The sequence below is a fragment of the Varanus komodoensis genome, unplaced genomic scaffold (assembly GCF_004798865.1).
Source record: "Varanus komodoensis strain SLA01 unplaced genomic scaffold, ASM479886v1 scaffold20_1, whole genome shotgun sequence".
Taxonomy (NCBI): domain Eukaryota; kingdom Metazoa; phylum Chordata; class Lepidosauria; order Squamata; family Varanidae; genus Varanus; species Varanus komodoensis.
The window spans coordinates 20,502,624-20,522,592 of record NW_025335587.1 but is presented as its reverse complement, the minus strand read 5'-3'; the positions used below and the strand labels follow the sequence as shown (position 1 = coordinate 20,522,592).

General features: G+C 51.4%; 1 protein-coding gene across 3 annotated transcripts; it reads left to right on the top strand.

Annotated features, from left to right (window-relative positions):
* The first annotated feature begins 952 nt into the window (after positions 1 to 952).
* Positions 953 to 17,643, top strand: NSRP1 (nuclear speckle splicing regulatory protein 1). 3 transcript variants are annotated; one of them, XM_044430298.1, is made up of 7 exons: positions 953 to 994; positions 2,491 to 2,569; positions 9,573 to 9,629; positions 11,623 to 11,754; positions 12,766 to 12,973; positions 14,274 to 14,382; positions 16,277 to 17,643. In XM_044430298.1, the coding sequence occupies exons 1-7, from the start codon at positions 975 to 977 to the stop codon at positions 17,139 to 17,141; spliced, it is 1,470 nt and encodes a 489-aa protein (XP_044286233.1). In that variant the 5' UTR covers positions 953 to 974; the 3' UTR covers positions 17,142 to 17,643. The 3 variants fall into 3 exon arrangements, with proteins under 3 accessions (XP_044286233.1, XP_044286234.1, XP_044286235.1); XM_044430300.1 differs by lacking the exon at positions 953 to 994 and adding an exon at positions 1,401 to 1,563; XM_044430299.1 differs by lacking the exon at positions 9,573 to 9,629.
* The last annotated feature ends 2,326 nt before the right edge of the window (positions 17,644 to 19,969 follow it).

Here is a 19,969-nt window from a genome sequence, read left to right as displayed (position 1 = left end):
CCCCTCCCTGTTCTTTAGCTGACAAAAAACAATGGCCTATCTACCAAATATTGTGTAATTTGAGATCATAGGCTGCTTTTAACGTTCCCTGATAAATGGATTACAGTGTTATTACAATGTGTGATTCCTCTGATTATCTGCTTCAACAGCAGCAACTGAATATGTGAAGCGGGACGGGCCGCAGGGGGAAATTTTGAGTACTTCTGCAGTGATATCCTTGAGAACAATGACCTTAGCAAGAGACCGAGACCAAGAAGCATCTGTCGGCTCAGCATCTGCTGCCCAGCAATTCTGCAGGAGCAGAAGCACTTTTTAATTCAGGATAAATGAGAGGCAGGGTGTCTGCATGCACCTACCGGGAAAGGTTGCACAGGAGATGCGGCCACCTCAGAAGGGAAGGCGGCGGCTGGTTCAGAGTCTCCTTCAGCCGCAGGTGGCGAGCAAATCGGATCAGGCCTGAAAACGAATCAGATAATTCAGCTTAAGTTCTCATTCGGAGAAAACGAAGGGAGGATGTTCGGGGTGGTTTTCGTCCCTGCTGCAATTTTACTCTGGCTACGTATCGTGCAGGGGCATCTAGTTATACTGGCAGTTTGTATTATTTTAACGGAGTTTGTTTACGTTTGTGAGCCGCCCCGAGGCTTCGGCGAATGGAGCGGCGCAGAAAGTGCCTCAATAAATCGAAATAAGTAGAATCTGGCGGGCGCAGCAGGCGACCCTCAAGGCCTCTCATTGGCAACGGCGCCCCCTTGGGGCTGCAGACACGCGTGCGCGCACTCGCACGGGCCGCGAAGGCCAGGCACCCGGAGTGGGGGGGCGCCCGCGCAGCCCCCGAGGCGCCCGGCGACCCCGCACGGCGCGCCCGCCTCCCGCGACGCGCCTTCCCGGCCTCGGGGCGCTGCGCGGCGCATGCGCAGAGGGCGCGGGCGCCCTCAGAGGGCGGGGCGGGGCGAGCGCGGCGGCTCCTCCCCAAGATGGCGGCGCCGAGCAGGCAGTGAGTGGGGCGGGCGCGGCGAGCGCGGCGCGTCGGGGGCGCCGGGGGGGGGGCCGTGGGGGGGGCGGGCGGGGGGTCCTCGCGGGGCCCCCCGCCGGCCTGCCCCCCCTTCGGGCTCCGCGCGCAGCGTCCCCGGGGGGGGCGAGTGCCTCTGAGCATGCGCAGAGGGCGCCCCACTGGCCGCCGCCGCGAGGTCTGAGGGGCCCTCGGCGGGCGCCGCCTGCCCGGCCTCGGAGGGCCGCGCCGCGCTCTGCACAACGGCCCCGCGAGGTCGGCCGGGGCGGCCCAGCCACGGGGCGCCGCTCGCGCCTCGACGGCCGTACGGGCCGCGGTCCGAGGGCTGCCCGTCCTTCTTCGGCCGCGCCTTTCGGCCGCCTCTAGAGAAGGGGCGCGAGGTTTCCTCCCCTCCCAGGCCTCTGTGTGGGGAAAGCCTCCCCCAAGTCGGGCCCCACGGCCATCTTGGTGCTGCTGCTGCGCTGCCAAAGCTCTCGTTTTGCTCTTATTTGTGTCACGGCTCTGCTGCCCCACCGGTGAAGCTCGCCGTTGCACTGGTCACATGCAATTCCTGGGTATTTAATTGCGGGGGGGGGGTTCTTTTGCATACCTAATTGCTTTGATGTCCCCATGGCAGCCATAGCATGGGGGGAGCCGGGGGTCAGACTAGATGGGCCGGGAGACCCCTCTGAGTCGCGCTGTTTCTATGCTTTAAATGTAATTTTCAACATTTTAAATGTTTTGTGGCACCCTCAGGCTGGCTGGCAGCCATGAGAACAGCAAAAATTGCGGACATGATAAAAAGAATATTTTAAAAAGTGAAAAAAATGGAGCAAGAGCAAACTCTCATCAGTGATTACAAAATTCCGGAAGATGGAATAGCGACACTTTGGCTGGTGATCCCAACCCTAATAAGAGAAAGAAACGACATTTGCCACATCTCCACAGTTAATTAATTGGGTGACACTGTGTACAGTCACACACATTGGAAAATGACCAGAGCAGTGACAAGCTGCATTTTAGGGCAAGGTTTTCTGTATCTGCCTCAGGTACTGAAGCCAGCTTTGGATTTCTACATAAACCATCCAGGCCTCCCTACTAATTTAAAATGAATTCTGGGGGCAGTGCATGAGTATAAAACCTATTCAAACATAATATCAGTCCAACACTGAACTTTGTAAAAACTCAACCTGAGGAAAGTACAGAAGCCCAACTCGAATACATTGTTATGTCTGACCAGAGCTGAAATAATCTCAGACTAATCACCTGACATCAAAACTGCAGAGACTAATAATACTAAGAATTTTTATAAATATTCAGCAGGCTGTAGATGCTTCCATAGATTTTCTTATGGCATGCAATGCATTTACCAATAAATAGTCACTTGTTTCTCCAACTGTCAGCAAAAGTAGAACTCTGTTGTAATAGGTAGCACTTTTCACTCTTTGGTCCACTGGATGACTCTTGCAAGTACTAAAGAGCTTTCTTTTTTCTCTCTGCAGATATGGTCTTATATTTCCCAAGAAAGCACAGAAGACTTTGGTCAAACATGCGGTGTTCATGGATGACTCAGATGAAGAGGTTAGTTTCTTCATGGGGTCTCTTTTACCTGTTGCATTTGTAAGACTACAATCATAAGCTTGTTGAAGGTAGATAAATGTTCTACAACTCCCAACATTTTCCAGTGAGCCATATTGTAAATTATAGGAGTTTTTCACTTTAAAAATGCACTAGAATTGCATCCCACCTTGCCTTCCGACCCATAGCAGAGTTCTAGTACAGACCTTTTTATTCCAGCGGTATTGTAATAAGTTTTAATATTGTTTTTTCTATGTTTTTAATTGCAGCCAGCGTGGGTCAGGAATTTTATTTGTGCTATTACTTTGTAAGCCGTCCTGAGGCTTTTTTTGTGATTAGGATGGCATATAAATATTTTAAATAAATAAATGAGAAAAAATCAACTTAAAATGAATTCAAGGCAATTAAAAACACATTTACAAAACAACTCTAGCCGCAGGACAAGTTAGTCAAGCATAGCATAGCTGTGTCCTTTCTGGATTAAGAAGAATTTTATGTACTTTATTCAAAGGCCTTAAAGCTGACAGAATGCAGTTTTTAGCAATTCGTCACTGGGTTATTTACTCACTAGGTTTCCTTTCAGGTAAAAGCCCTTCTAAGCTGCCTTACAATAAGAGAATGGACTGACACCATTTCATGGAAAACTGGTCTAAAATAATGTATGCACACACAGTCCAGGGCTGGCCTGCGTAAACAAGGCAGCTCTCACATTCTGAAGGTGTGGGGCTACTGTAATTGCCCACCTGGCAACCTTCTGGGCCTTCAGTGGCTGTTGTTAAAATGACGGCTGGCTGATTACAGGTGAAGGTAATTCTTCAGCTAATTTTCTCAACTCTCTCTCTGGTAAAGCTTGATTTTTTCCCCCAGTAGAGGGTGCTATATGACTTGGAATACATATTAAAAATGATTTCTATTGCCCTTCAGGGGTTAGAAAACAATTTGCAAGCTCTTTGGAAGAACTAATAAATATTTACGAATGAAGGCTCAGTACAGCTCCTATCAGAACATTTAACCAAGTTGTGATAAACGTTTAATATAATATAAATGTTTGGTCAGTACCTAAAAAGTAGTATAGCTATAAAACCCCAATTGCTGGGTTTAGTTTGCTTTGTTGTGGAACGGGTGCAGTCCTGTGTGTGTTTAGACAGAAGCGTACAGCTCCTAGCATGCCCCGACCTGCATCCAAAAAGGTCGCCACACTTCGATGTCTGAACACGGATGGGAATGCATATTTCCAAGCGCATGATTTGGAAGAACCTTTGGGAAGGGCTAGACCACTGCAGTCAATCCTTTGCATCTGTCGCTCTGTGGCCTCTCCATATCGGGTGGGAAGTGCCCTTTGTCTCAGGCTGAGCTCAAAGGCACGTCCCTCGGGCCTGTGCCTGGTATCTTCTCTTTGACATCAAAAATAATGATTTTTTTTTAAACCCTAGCTCTTAAAAAAGGGTTTTCCTAATTAAAAAAAGGAAAACGTGCAAGTAGCATTCCAAGTTGCAAAGCCACATCGATTCAAACAACGAAGATCATGCCCCTGGCTGCTTCCTGCTGATTTCCATCATTCTTCTTGCGCCCCCCCCCCCTTAAGGTCTTCTCTCCACCCTCACACCTTTCCAGTTGGAGTCCTGGGCCAACCATTTTTTGACTAGGGACAAAAAGGGAATTGTTTACTAATTTCTAGTCTTTAGTACTTGAGAAGAATTAAATCTTTTTGATGCTGCACCATTTCTGTTTTTAAAAAGGTTAGGTGGTTGACCATTGATAACGTCGGCTTTAACAAGTTCTTTTATTCTCAAAAGAAGTGTATGCAGGAGGTGACAACTTCTTAATGTCTTTAGATGGATAGTTGTACAAAGTGCGGCTGAAGCATCCTAGAAAACTGCCCCAGGTTGTTTCACAGGCCTTGAAGTACTAATTCAACTAGCAACTGCCATTATCACCACCCCCCCCAAAGAAAAAGAAAGAAGGAAGGAAAGAAAGGAAAGAAAGAAAAGATCATTTTTAAAAAACAAAATTACTTTATTAGTTCAGTAATAATTTTAGGCCTTTTCAAGATAAGAAGCTGAGTTTAGGGACGGTTTCATTTCCTGGCAGCTCCCTTATCAGCAACAAACTATGCCTTGCGTGTCTGAAAATGGTGTATTTATAACTGAACACTAATAAAGTCCGTGCCTGTGAGCCTGCACACCCTGACTCGGTCGTGGAGATCCTGTTTTAGATAGAAAACTTTTGTTCCTTTTAAAAACGTTAACTGTGCATGTTTCATCACGTTTCTTCCTTGCAGCCTGGCTGCACTGCGATACGGGTGCAACTTATCATTCTTAAGTTGCGTAGCAAAGCTCGTAAGTTGGTACGAGTCCCTGGAGAAGGTAGGAAGTTTGGGGGCAGCTTGTGAGAAATTCAGCATTGAAGATGTTGCTGGGCCATAACTCCCATCATCCTCGACCATTGCTCTGTTGGACCGGGGCCGATGGGAGTTGAAGACCATCTGGAGGGCCATGGGTCTCTCTGCCCTGGCTGAACTGCATGTTTGGCAGTAGAAGGAATTGGGGTTGACTTTGCTTGTGTCACTTACAAGACAGTCGTTCTTATTGAGGCTTCTTTTGTCTTTTTCTCAGACACTGTTTGCAAATCCAGATGGTCACAAGTAGGTCTTGGAAACGCGGCCCAAGAGCAGGTTGCGGGCGCCTTAAGCTCGGTCACATTCGGCTCCCTGCTCAGACAGATTTAGGCTCAATCCTACAAGCACTTATCTGGGAGTAAGCTTCACTGAGCACAGCGGGGCTCACTTCTGCGAAAACACGCGTAGGATTGTTCTCGCAAACAAAGAGGTATTTTGTTTTGCAGACGCAGCGGGGCATGGGTATTTGCTTTGTCGGAAGCAGCCTGCCGCTCGCTGGAACTGTCCGGTTGCTTTGCAGGAGCTCTGTGGAGGCATCCTTGCCCCCTGTGGACAAGACATTCCTGCCGCTAATGGTGTGGGCCAAATACCCTTTCTGGTTGCCGACGCGCCCTGCTTGCTGTGAGCAGTCTGGTTTTTCTCCCCGTTCTTGTATTGCACTGTGCAGAGAAACTTTTTAAAAGTTCATTTGGAAGGAAGGAAGAAAGCAAGCCAGAACACACGGGGCAGCTGCGATCCGCCTCATGTTCCGCGAGCAGCCCCTTGTGACATGGCGACCAGATTTCTTCTCTGACCTTGCTGCTTGTTTACCTCCACGGAACGTGTGAGGGAAGCCGAATCCTCTTGAGGCCTGGCTGCTTGAGGCATGTTTTCTCCTGTTCTGGTTCACTTCTTTTATCAGAGGTGGGGGAAATGAGTACGAGCTAGAGCCTGAAAGGAGTTGTGGGGAGGGCTGGTGGGATTCCATCTTGTCTTAACTGCTAGGAACCTGCCCCTCCCACTTTCTGTGGGAACGAACCGCACGTGGATGCACCTCTCCCATCAATTTTGGCCCTTGCTCTTTGGGAGAGGCAGAAGACTTGTGACCATGTAACTTCTTCTAGCTCTGGCTACAAAACTGAATGGTGTGGGATCATGGCCAAAGCATCTGGAGGCGCCCCCATCACTCTGGAGTCACCTCTTCTCCAAAGCTGTGCTGAGTGGCTTTATAGTACTCCTTTACTTTGCTTTTAAAGTGCCCAATAACCAATGTTCCCAACATTCCTAAATGCTAAAACTATAATAATAATAATAATAATAATAATAATAATAATAATAAAACAAAACTATGTAGAAGCATAATAACAGCATAAAACCAAACTGAATTAGCACCATAACTAAACGCGCCGAAATAAGTTTTTGAAGTGCCCAGGACATAAAAGCCCCTCGCCAGAGAAAGTTTTGTGGGGGCTGCGAGTTCCCCATCCCAAGGGCAGCCCATCAGCTTTCAGTCATCACGCATTTTTAAAGGAAACGTCATAAACTACTTGGATGTGTAGCTGAATGTTTTGCTTAAAGACAATTTTTATTGTTGCATCTGGATTATTTTAACCTGCCTAGTGTTTACCCAAACTAGATGGGGGGAAAAATAACTAATTTTCAGAACGACTGGCAAGACAAATCTAATAAAATTAAACATTATTTGCCTTATCTGCGGCATTGAGTGTAAAATATTAATTCTGACCTTCGATATACCCCAGTATATCAGTGTAAGAATGGTGACCCCTTTAGGTCTCCCACTGAAATTGGAATATTGCTGGCAAGCATGCCCAAAGAGAATGCAGCACCTCTCAGAGGGATATTTTATTCTCATGAGCATTAATATTTTTCTTTAAAGATACTCTGGATCAAGAGGGGAAACACAGTTTCTTAACAGAAAGCAGTACCAGGTACAAAAGAAGCATTAAAAAGTCTTGAAATCCAAGAGAAAGAATGAGAAAGCAGAGAATATGAGAAGGTTTCGTAGCATTTTTTGTTCAGAGAGCAAACTCTAGCTCTCATTGCAATTTGTTTCTTTTCCCTGTAAAGTCCAACGAATTTGCTGGTGTTTCAGTGCAAGGTTAAAAGAGTTTTCCCTTCCAGAAGATATTAGAACTCCCAAGCTTTGTGTCTCCAAAGAATACCATGAAGGAGCTCAAACAGAAATCCCGCGCCAGTTTGCTGACTCTGTCGGGTTGTTTAATAAACGACATGCTGATAAGTAGAAATAATACAAAATAACAGGAAGTTCCCATCTATCAATCCTCACAGCACAACCGGAAATTGTCACCCATAAAGCACTGAATGAGGTGTTTGTGCTGGGTCTGTTTTGCTTAAGCTCCCTGGCAAACAAACGGCAGGTGGACCCCTTCAGAGCTGCTGTGTCTCAAACCTGAGTCCGCTGTATCGCTTTTATTGTTTGTATAATCTCCAGACACCAAGCCGGTTACTGCTTACTGGCAGATCTGGGGGAAACTATTGTGAATTTTAAATATGTTGATGTAGAGCAAAGATTTATATGCGAATAGGCGTTGTCCTCTTTCTCGCCAGCATGTTGGTGGGGTCCTTTCCTCATGATAAACCTTGTCTTCATGCTGCTCCGGATGGATGGCTCCCCTTCCTTTAGAGCCTCTGAGCAGCACTTTTAATCAGTCACCAAAAGGGCAACCTGCGCCTTCCCCCAGCACTTGATCCAGGCTTCCTGAGCAGTGCTGTTGGGCGACCGTCCAGCTGAGCTTGCCATGAATATGGTTTTCCTGGTGGCAGGACGGCATATGGGCCGGGCCAGTCATAGTCAGAGGCTCGAGGCAGCAGGGGCCAGATTTGCAGGATGCTACCATGGTTCAGAGCAGAGCTCTTGCTTCCCACACAGGTAAAGATGCAAGAGCAGTAAACATGATACTCCGGCTGTGTTGCGACAGAGGCCTCCCCGCTGGCCGAAGTTTGATGTCAGCCAGTTTCACGAAAAGGTTATGCAAACTAGGCCAGTGAAGTGCAGCTAAAATATTCACTGCAAATCCCACGCTGGAGACGTGCTTTTGAACCCGGCTGGATCAGCCCCCGGGTCCCTCTGGAGCAGCATTCTTTCTCTTGGGGCGGAGAGCCAGATGCCTCTGGGGAGCTCAGAACAGGCCGTGCCTGCAGCGGTGGTCTTGGCCCGCGTGTCCCACCACCCAGGGTCTGGCGGCCAGTTGCCTTTCAGGGGGCCGGGCACATGGTCCTCCCCAGTCATCACCCCCAGAGAAAATGGGAATATTGCAAGGAGCTGGCCAAGTGGTGCTGGATTGAGAACCGAAGTATATTCATTCCACTGGCTTGTTCAGACGCTTGCTTGGCCCGTCAAGGGACTGGGAAGGCAGCGCACCTGAAGTCTAACCTGAAAAGCTTTTGCTGGCGGCTCAGCACTGTGTCAGCAGCAGGTGAAACGAGGCAAGGCCACGCTGGCGTTGGGAGGGGATCAGTGATAGACGGAGGCTTTGTCTGCCAGCGGGTCGTTACGGATTGCGTGCCTGCGTCAGGGAACAAGCCAGCTTTCTTCAGCCCACTTCGACATCAATGCGAATGTCTTTTTCTTAAAGATTGCCCCCCCCCCCCCCAGTTTTCCATTCGGGTCCCCCCGGCCTGCATTATGAAGCGCTCGGTGACAAGAGCTCTCTCACTTCTTCACTCTGAGTCATGGCAGGATTGGAAAACTATGTTAGCTGCCAGATGGCAAAGAAGAAGAGATTTTTAATATTGCCCTGTCACCTGGTTGGGAGGGAGAAGTATTTGATCACCGATGTTCTGTAAACATGCCGAGCAGCGTTCTTTGGCGTTCCATGTGCTCAGCAAATACAGAAATGTGCCGTCCCAGATGCAGCTGGGCAAGGCTTGGAACACGAGGAAGACTCCCGTGGAAGTACGGAAGCCGCTCTGCAGCCACCGAGCAGGGCCGCCGCCACCGTGTCTCCTCCCTTTGTGCTCTTGTCGCTCTTCTTCCAACGTGATGTGTTTTGGGCGCTCGGGGCACTCTGTCCTGCTCGCGGTGGCTGAACTGCGCGTTGCTGTGTAGAGCTCCTTGGTGCGACGAGGTTTTGAGCCATGTTTATATCAATGGTTTCAAGAAACTCAGGGCATCTTACTTGATTCTCCTCCTCTCAGTTTTCTCCTCGGAACAACTGCCCTGCGTTAAAATAGCCCGTGACCGGCCCCAGGTTGGCTCCCTGGCTGAGTGGGGGCTGCAGCCCGGACCGCCTGAGGCCCAGTCCTACACGCTTAACCGCTGCACCACCTCTCTTCCCGCCACTGTCCCACGCTTAGCGGCTTCTGCATTTCTGATGATTGGAGAAGCCACACAACTGTTAACTGACCCAGATTTTTAAGAAACCTGAAGCTTTGAGCAGGCACAGTTGTATGTCTTCCGTTCACCTCAGTGTCTGTCTGTCTGTCTGTCTGTCTGTCTGTCTGTCTGTCTATTTATTTATTTAAAGCTTTTATAGACCGTCCCATTGCTAGTGCCTCAGCACGGTTCACGACAAGCACGGATAAAAACAGCACAGCATCCAGCAATTCCAGTCATGCTTAATGCTCTACCTTCTTTTCCCCTGCTAGTCTTCCGTGGGTGAGAGCCTTCAACGGGAAGCGCTGAAAAAGCAAGCAATGAAGCAAGTGAGTTGGCAACCGGAACAATTCAGTGAATTACTGCTCCTGAAGGGCAGGCCTGGGTTTGCGCGGACGGGAAGAGGCCTTGCTGTGATGGCGTGACGCCTCCGAGCAAACCTCCCCTTTGTCAGTGCTGGACTCGCTGTGCTCGTCCCGTCGGCATCAAGTCATGCCTGAGAGAGCACACGGGCATGCTCCACAGCGGGCCGGGAGGGGGGGGGGCACATTGCTCTCCTTCAGCCTAGTGCTTCCTGCATGCACCCCCTCTGTCAAAACATAGAGTGAGTCAGAAGGGGTCTCCCGGGCCATCTAGTCTGACCCCTGGCTCCAGTCGTCTCCACTCACAACATGCCCACCATGTGGACGTCCAGCCTGTCTCTGAACACCCGCACCGAGGGGGCCTCAGCCACCTCCCGGGGAAGCCCATTCCACACCCTCGGGGTCCGAACTGTCAGGAAGTGCTTCTTGGCATCCAAATTGAACCTTGGTCAGAAAGGTGTGCACCGAGTGGGGAAGTTGGCCACCTCTTGACTAAAGATGGGGCTGCAGAGTTTGACCCCCTGGCATGTTTTTAAAGCCAATCCCAACAAATGTGCCCCAGGCCCCCCTTAGCGTCCGTGCCAGTCTTGCTGCCTAGCTTTCATGGGCTTGGCGCTCGAGCATCGATGGGCAGGCATGCGTCCTCTTGGTCAGTAGCTGAGCCTGCGTGACCGTCGCACAATCTCTGTCTCCAAACGTGGATGCTAGTTTAACATCCATGCAAATGCATAGAAACAGGGTAACCAGTGGCCTGTTTTGGATGGCCAGGTGAACCTGCTACCCACGGAAGCCAGAGCTGCTGCTCTTAATGGGAGGAATTGTTGGCACTTGGGGTTCATATTCAGGGAGCGATCTTACATCGCCATATTTTGGAATCCTTTGGATAAGATACCAGCATAATGTGAAAACTAACAAGTGTATAGCTGAATTTGTTAAATTAATAGGGTACACATGTACGGTTTTACACATCAGCATCTGTTTGGAATCAATCATTTTTACGAAGGAAAAGGACATAAAAGTAGATCGACGTTTGAACTTTTAGTTTCCATGACTCGATTTGCATGATTGATGGTCCCGCGAGAGTGTTTGTTATGTCTTGTGTTTCTTCTGGCTACATCCAAATTGTGGCAGAAACGCGACTTCTATAGCTAGCAGGTTGCCATAGATCCGCCAAAAGTTTACAACACCGCGTCAGGCGCGGAGATTTTTAGCATCCGCGCCGTAAAACCACCCAAAGAGGCAAATTCTTCCTCTGACACCCCGTGCAGCTCGCTGACTGAATGGGTTTTGTTATGCAACTCGTGCTTTGGAATGGATATGCCACCCTACAAGAGAGGAAAACTCTCACGGTGGAGGGAAGACTGATGTGGGGCCAAGGAACATTGTCCTTTTAAAATGGTCAGAGGCGGGTCTGACAGTCGCCACGACAAGCGCGAGCGATGATTCGGCCACTGCCGTCCACCAGCACCCTGCTCACCCTGTTGCGTTCAGGGGTTCGCATCCGGCTTTCTGCCTCAGCTATTTGCGGGCCAGAAGTCAGGGCGGGTGCCCAGCGCCCGGTCTCAGCCTGTGCACACTGCACTTCCCACCAAGAGTAATCTGGGGAGTTGCACCAGAGGTGCCATTTTGGCATTAAAAAGCTGTAGAAATCTTCCAGAGCAGCATGATGGAGTGGCTGGTGGAACAGTTTCTGTTGTGGAAACTGCAGCGAGACATGACTGGCAGGAAGGAGAAGAGTAATTCTGGAGTAATTTGGAGTAATTCTCCAGTAATTTTCTGGAGTATTCTTCTGGAATAATTTGCAAGAGCGGACTTGCTCCCGAAGTGTTGCTTTTTTAAAAAGTAATAAAGTGCTGTTGTTTGTACCTTCTGTCCAAACTGAGATAATTATAGCCTCGTTGAGAACTGTTGTGAAAACGCCACAAACGTCTCTTTCCTTCTCTCTCTCTTCCTTTTAAAGACCAAGCTTGAGATCCAGAGAGCACTTGCTGAAGACTCCACCGTCTATGAATATGACAATATTTATGATGACATACAGCAAAAGAAGGCAGAAAGCCACGCCAGCTTCCTTGCAGGGAAAGGGGAAAAAAAGGTCCATTTCCATTCCTGGGAAATGAGTATGATGTCTGTCTTTGCCTCTCTACGCTCGGGATGGTTGGGCTGTGCAGACCTGTAGCTTTGGGTGGACGAGAAGAGGCCAAGCGAGGCGGGAACGGGCTGTGGAGGCACTGAGGGGAAAGAAAGAATTTATTCCAGAATGTCTTTCAGCCTAGGGGTTAAATTCCACTTTAGATAATGTTTTGGGGGGAGCGGGGCTGAGGGCAAAAGGCGCAGCGGGAAGAAAGAAACGGCAGCATATTTTTGCTTCAAACCTTTCCTGCCAGTCGCGAAGCCTTGGCAGAGTCATGTTAACCTCTGGCCTCCGTGGAAGCTGGAACGAGACCGAAACGTCAGTGGCTGGGGAAGGGGGTGTGAGCCGCTCGGAACAAGCCGAGCAGGGATCCCAGGCCTGCCATTCTGCAGCCTTCCCTAACCAAGAGTGAAACTAGGGTGACAGATCACCACAGACCAGCCTGGAATACAGAATTCAGGAGTGGAGGGTTCACTACCACAGTTAACCTTTTGCAGGGCACGTTGGTCCCCCCAAGCGGTGTAATCTTTGAGGATGTCGTCATTACCTGCCAGCTGGGTCACCCTTCCCATTTCAGCAACAGGGCATCATGAGGCAAGAGAGTTTTTCTTTCTAGTGCCAGAGACAGGATCTGAGGCTCGGTCTTGCAAAGTCCAGTCTGAATCCATTGGGCAGCACTGCCCTGGCCTGGCCTGCCAGGTTCACCGTCAAAGTGCCGGGAAAGGCCTGCAACGTGGTGTGGCAGGCAAGGGTGTGTGAGTGAGGTTAGTGCCAAGCACGGATTTGGACCGGCTCCTGAGGCTAGGCAGAGCGTGTGGAGGCCTGCTGAAGATCCCCGATTCAGCCCCTGTGGCTCCGAGGAACGGCACCAGCGGCAGCAGTCGCATTCCACAGTCTTCCAGCACGTCCCATTTGCCTGTCCTGGCCCCCTCGGTTTCTTGCCTTTCCTTCATTGCAGTTTTGTCCTTGCAGCCCAAGTACATCCAAAATATACTCAAGGCAGCCGAGCTCAGGAAGAAGGAACAGGAAAAGAGGATGGAGAAGAAAATTCAGAAGGAGCGTGAAATGGAAGGGGGCGCCTTCGACGACAAGGAGGCCTTTGTGACGTCCGCCTACAAGAAGAAGCTTCAGGAAAGAGCTGAAGAGGAAGAGAGGGAGAAGAGGGAGGCAGCCATGGAAGGTGAAGGAGAATTAATTTGGGGCATTTGTTTAACTTCGGGGCGTTGTTTTCTACTGGGCTGGATTGCGGTTCGGAAGCAGGGATTTGTGGCTGTTGGCCTGAAGCAGCATCTTCTGTGGGAGATGGGAGCCGTTTTGCCCCAGTGGGATTCCTGCTCTGGGAACAACTCTTGGGGCCTCATGGAAAAGGCAGGCCGGAAAGGGGGATTTTCCCTGGGACACTGGGGAAGCGCCCTGGGGCTCCTCTTTTGAAGCACAAGCCCCGGCAGCCGTGCTGCGCCGGCAGCCAGGCCTCTCCAGACCGCACGGGCATTGTGCTGAAGAGCCATCATCGCGCTCCTTGTCGGGGATGCGTGTGCTTCGTGTACCAGCGTCCAGCGGTCAGATTTCGGCCACACATTTCTGAAATGCTTCTCTCCACAGAAAAGCACCTGCAGGTGCACTTGAATTATGGAAGGGATGTCGGGGGGGGGGGGGGGCGGCCTTTATAAACTCATGCTGCCTCAACTTGCCTTCAGGCAGTGGCGAACGCGTCTGACTTCCCCCACCCCCTGTAGTTTCACCATCGCATGGGAAGGACCAGTTGGGCATCACCTGCGGGCTAGATCTGGGTAGCCAGTTTTTCGGCAGTAACAGCAGCCGTGGGTGCTTCCAAAGCAGCGCATGCTTAGGGCAGGTCCCACTTGGTCCCGGGACAGCCGGTGGGGAAACCCTGCACAGCGCGTTCGAAAGGCAGTGGGGGGCCGAATGCACAGGCCCGCCAGCCGTGAGGGGAGGCGGGCTGCGACGGGCCCAAGGTGCGGTGGCAGCATGCACGGGCGGGCTGTCCAAGTGGAGCGCGGCCCGAGCAGGGTCTGCCAGAGGTCAGCACCACATGCGTTCCGTCTGGCCAGAAAGCCTGGCCAGGTTTCAAGGCCCTGGAAGTGGAGAGGAAGGCACCCCACCAGCTGGAGCCTTACCCGGGCAGGCGTCCCAGTCCGCACCCCCCCATTATTTGCTTTATTTATTGGGATGTTTCTAACCCATCCAGTGCGAAATGTCTCTGGGAGGCTTACAGAGGAATAAATATCCAATCAATAAAGGCAAGATAAAACTATAATGGCTGCAAACAGTTGAGCCATTAAGACGGCCTTTCCTCTTGAGTCAGGCAGCAGCTTGTGCAAGCAGCCTTCTGGGTGGAGCGTGCCCCTCTGGGCGCACCCCTTTCGGAGGCGGTCTCCACACAGGTGCTGGCGGGGCCTCTGGGCCCGGACTTGCTGTTTCCTGGGCAGGCCAGTGACCCGTTTTCTCTCTCCTTTTAGCATGCCTGGATGTGACCAAGCAGAAGGATCTCAGCGGCTTTTACAGGCACCTGCTAAACCAGACGGTGGGGGAAGAGGAAGTGCCCAAGTGCAGCTTGCGTGAGGCCAGGTACACCTGCAGGGAGCAGCGCGTGCAGCCCCCTCCCCGGCCTTCTCTGTGGTTCGGGCGTCCCCGAGGTTGCCGGCACGAAGCACTGGCGGCCACTGCCGCTCGATAGCCGTAAGCGGCAGGGATTGAGTCACTCTCCGAACTCCGGCGTGGCAGTCAGAGTTCAGCCAAGAGTCCGTTCCTTCCAGAGGGAGGACTTGCTTTCAGGTTCTGCAGTCTTCCTTTTACTGTGTTTTGTTAGGAGCGGTTTTAGTTGGCTTAGGAGGATGAAAGCCGGATCGAAACAGCATAGCTTTCTCTGTGATAGCCCGGCCGTCTGTCTCTTTCCTCGTCCTCGAGACACTTTAAATCGAGTAATGAGATACTACTCTTGGACCTGTTTTTAAATTGTTCATTGGTGGTCTCTTGACTTCAGCTGGTTTTTGTGGTCTGCTGGGACTTAGAGGCCTCCTTTCTGGCCAGGCTTGCACAGGATTGTGCCCCGGTACATGAGAAAAAATAAACAAGGATATGCATTTTGTTGAGAAGTAGCTCGGGCGTGAATCTGTAGTACATTTCAGACGAAAGCTCGCTCCAAAACATTGCTTTGTGAGTCCGCAGACCAGAGAGATCTCTGTCCATTTCTTGAGGTTGTGTTAAAATGGATGGCCCAGTACGCTGTGCAGGCATCAGTGCCAGCACCTTTTCAGATTTTGGGCTGACTGCCTTGCCCTCGTAATTGGCAATTGGCGTCGCTGCAGGCAGGTGAGAAAGAAGTTCCCTTTTTGGCTGAATCGGTGCTGCCTCCAGGCTTCCTTTGAGGCATTGCTGATCCCCAGGAATGCTTTGCCTTTGGCATGGCGTGTCCGTGGGACGCAACCGTGGCCACAGAGCACAGCTCCATAAACTCAGTAAAACAAGCAGCCCGTATAAAGGAAGAGGTGCGCACGAAAGTGTCCTCATGGAGCTGGCTGCACTAATCTCAGATGTGGGGGGATCGTCGCTGCTGCGGTGGGGGAGAACTCCCCCCCCCCCCATGTCTGGCACAGCCGAGACAAGCTTTCCAACACAGCAAGAGCGTCTCAGACAAGTTAGATGAGCTTCCCAGTTTGCAGGACTGATTCAAGTTGCAACACTTGGCGGCGAATCCGGGTTGCCTGGTCAGGGAGTTTCAGCGTGATCCGAAGGTGGCAGCGGCAGGGGTTCGATCCTTGAAGAGTCACCTCCTGACCAGCCACCAAAGATGGAGACTTTGGCCTCAGGTGCCCAGCGTAACAGCCCCCCACGGCTTAATTTAGGCGTGGGTATGGGGAGGTGCATCAGCCGTATGTGCGTGTGCTGCCGTCCAGCCCCTCTCCCCGTCAGGAGAATGTCGTCCTCTCGCAATATTTTACAGTGAAGTTCAGGGTGGTTCTGAATTTGTAGATAGTGCATTTTATGTGTGTCTTGTAAAAAAAATCCCTTTGGGGAGAGGCAGAGCACCTCCTCCGCCTGCTGAAGGTCTTGGGTCTGGTCCCTGGTGTCTCCAGGGCGGGCTAAGAAGGAAGCTTGCATGAATCGCTGGAGAGCTGTGCCTGCCTGCCTGTGTCAGCCGTGCTAGCTAGATGGAACAAGGGCCTGACTCGCTATAAGGCAGCTTTTGAGGTAAGGCACTTTGCACATGGTCAGAAGCACTTGTTTCTTGGGGAGGGGGCCAATGGGTGAACGCCTGTTTGTATGCAGAAGGGTCTAAGAGACCTTAGACTCTAAGGTCTGTCCTGGCACCTCCAGGTACGGCTGCTGCCTGCAAGACTGGAGAGCCGTTGCTGCCGGCCTGTGTTGGCTGTAGTGGGCCAGATGGACCCCAGGGTTGACCCTGTGTAAGGCGGCCTGCCCAGGTCCTGCTTTCTGTCAGTTCTTATGTTTTATCCTTTAGGTTGAAGGAAGAAGAAGAGCCCAGCGGAAAGCCTGCCTCCAGAGAAGCGAGCCGCAGTCCCATTGAGCCGACACGGGCGCCCCTTCCTCCCAAGGGGGAAGGGAACCCGGATGCCGACAGCGACCCGGGAGCGGGCAGCGGTGAGGACGACAGCAGCGCTCAAGTGCGGGGCAGCAGCAGAGCCGGGGAGAAAAAGGAGCACGGGCAGGCCCACTCCAAGCACCGCCCCGGCCGAAGGGGCTCCCGGTCGCCGAGCGAGGAGAGAAGCCGCCATGCAAGGGTGCCTGCGAGGCACCCGGAGAGAGAAGACGGCAGCAGGAAGGAGAAAGGCGGGTCACACCGGGAACGAGAGCGTGAGAGAAGACACAGGGGCCACGACAGGGAGGAGCATCCCCGAGCCGAGGATTCTTCCGGGAGGCAGGAAGAACGGGATGACAGACAGAGGAGGAAAGACAGGAAGGAGAGAGATGACTATCGCCGGGAACTGAGGGAAGAGAGAGACAGGGAGGACAAGTACTCGGAGTGGGAGCAGCAAGTGAAGGGAAGGCCGGCTAGCCATGGGGAGCGGGACAGGGGGGCGAAGGAAGACAGAAGTGAGAAGAGGCAGCGGGAGTGGAAAAACAGCAGCCCCGGGCCCTTGGGAGACGTAGGGGAGGAGAGGAAGGGTCCACCGTCGGACTCCGAGCGGTCTCCAGAACTGAGGCACAAGGAGGGAGCAGACCAGGAGGAGAAACCTCTGGAGAACCGGAGCAAATTTGCGAAGCGAAGCAATGTCGAGAGTGTCACGTCTGCGAGGGACCGCTACCTGGCTCGGCTGATGGCCCGCGCAGGCGCCAAACCCTACGTGGAAAAGGAGGAGGACTAGGCTTCCTCTTGGGGAGAGTCTCAGGAAGTGACGAGGGGCCACGGGGGAATCTTTGGTGGCCGTAAACGGCACATGGGCACGAACGCACTTCCTGCCCATCTCTTTCTAGAGGACCTTAGCATGGTGCCCTTCCATGTAGAAGGAAGCTGGAAGGAACTTGGACATCTGTACGACGGGTGGAGAACGCCTGTCCGGGGCACCCCGTCCCTTGTTTAAACTCCGTGTTGCGTGTGGGCAGTGAGCTCAGTGGATCGCATCCCGAGCCCCATGTAGTGCATGATGGTCCCTTGAGATCCCACGCCTGACGGTATCCAGGAAGATGCGCAAAATCCTGACCTGGAATGTGAATAAGACCGGCGGCAGCAGAAATTCTTACTATTTGACTGGTTTGTTCGAAATACTCTCTAGTTCGCTGGTGAGCTTGCATGCTTGGAATTTCTCTGTTGGGTTTTGTATTTTCTGCTGTACAGAATTGCTGGAATAAAGGAGACGTTGAATTGGGGGTCCTGTTTGTCTCTGTCTCGTGCCCATGCTAAATCTTGGCTCAGTCCCCCAAGCTTGTGGGGAATCCAGTGTCTCTGGATCAGCCCCTGTGTGCTAAGATGCCAAGGGCTTTCTGAAGCTGCCCTTAAGAGACCCCCTTAATCTCTGGCTTGGCAAAAGGCATATTAGATTTTCAACAAAACTCTTAGAAACTCTGTTCTTTCCCACGTCACGTCCCCATAACCTCTTCAAACAGTGGCTTCGCCTGCATCGAATTACCTGAGCAATTTAAATTTCCAAAAAAGAAAACTTCGGATCCCCATTGCTACCTTGCTGCTGTGCTTTTAATTGAGCGCTCTTTCTCTCACACTCCTCTCGGTGCTGCAGTGCCGTGCTGTTGGGTCCTTGGCATTTGGGGTCTGTTACAAAAGTATTGTCAGAGTCTGCTCATGTTTATCTTCCCGGATTAAGCTTGATCTCTTTTGTCTTGGGAGTACCTCATGTTTTCCTCCCGTGTCCTGGGAAGCCATCGGGAAGGAAGTTTGTATCTTGTTGTTATGGAGACGGTAGTGGCTTCTTCGCCAGCTCCAGAAATAGGCATGTGCTTTCCTAGCAGTTTGCAAGCTGTTTCTTTTTCCCCCTTATGCAAGGAGTTTCATGCGTAGCTTTTAAGTACGGCAAGAGCAAGCGTTCTCTCAATAGGAAAGAGCTGGCTTCTGGTTCGGCTTTGCTGGCTGCAAACGCCACGAACTCCAAGCACCCACCGCTTTTCTGCCTCTTTGGTTTTTGCTTGCACATCAAAGAGAGCACATGAGGGTTTTACTGACCAAATATTGTGGAAAAAAGCCCCCTGCCAAATGTTTAGTAACTAGCAACTCATTAACGATGATAGCTTGAGATCTGTTGGCTAAGTGTCTCCTGGTCTAGGAGTTGGGGACTTGACCCATTCTGAGTGGTGTGGTGCTCTCCGTGAAAGAAGGGATCTGCAGCTTGGGAGTCCTTCAAGATTCACTGTTGTTGTGGAAGGCCCATGTGCCATGGCACACCTCTCACTCACCTGGTACGTCAGTTGCATCTGTTCCCGGGCAGGAAGGGAGTAACGGCTGAAATGCAGGCATTAGTGACCTTGAGGCAGGACTGCTGCGATGTTCGCTGTGTTGGGCCACCTTTGCAACTGGTTCAGAAGATGCTGCTAGCCCATAATACTGTGGAATGGAGCACCTTGCCATGTGTGCATAACTCAAGTGATGCAAGGCTGGATTGCGGCTGAACCACTGATTACTGTTGTGTAAATGCTTAATTCAGGCCCTGGTTGCCTGAGAGAGTCTCTCCCTGTCTGGACCTGTTTGGCTCCTGTAATCTTCATGGGGCTTTGCTGTCTTTGCGGCACCCGCCAAAGCCCCATCTGGCAACAGGGCTTTTCCAGTGGTGGCCCCCTCCCTCCTGACACATGTCCCGCTCCATGATATGTCAGGTACCAACCATCCTGTGGTTGTAATGATGGCTAGAAACTGCGTTGCATAGCCTGGCTTTACCCAACCTCCTCCTAATGCACTGTTTTATAACGGATAGTAAACAGCTTTGGGATTTTAAAAATGGGAAATCGTATATAATATTCCAAATTAAATCTCTCTCTACCTGGTGTTCAACTGCCACTCTTTGAAGTTTGTTGGAGGTCTCTCCACTGCTCACCATGTAAAACCCTACAGAGCTAATTGGCTTGGTTTTGTTCAAAATGTTCTAAGGAACCGTTAAGATTGACCAAAGCACCTGGAGCGGGCACTGTAGTTTTGAAGATTCCTGGCCCCGGGCACTGCTGCCTGGGGTTTAGAGGAGCTGTAGTCCAAAACACCGCAGGGCACCAGATCACCTACTCACTGCAGGAAATGGATCCGTGAATTGGCTTACCTGTCTCCTGCCATGCCCGGGCACAGGTGTGTGCTTCAGGCCACTGTTTGGGGAGAGTTTTAGCGAGACCTGTGTGGACCAGCCAGACTTCTCCGGAACAGAGAGATGTCACAGCAGATTCCCAAGCCTAAGAAGGGCCTCTTAAAAGAAGTGTGAAAGCCATCCGCTTAATCAGCCTTTCTTGAGAAGAATGATGAGGGATTTAATAGCGCTTCTCAGATGCCTCAAGTGCTGTTAAAGAGAAGAGGGGTTTGTGTTCTCCGTCTCAGAAGACTGTGGGACGTGGAATCATGAGCTTCACCAGCAGTGAGGCATCTTTCCACTGAATTTCAAGAGAAACGTCCTCGCGGTCAGTGGTCAGACCCAGCAGGGACTGGAAGGTCACTGGATTACATCTGGATTTCTGCAAGTGCTTAGACTCTGTGGCCGAAATGACC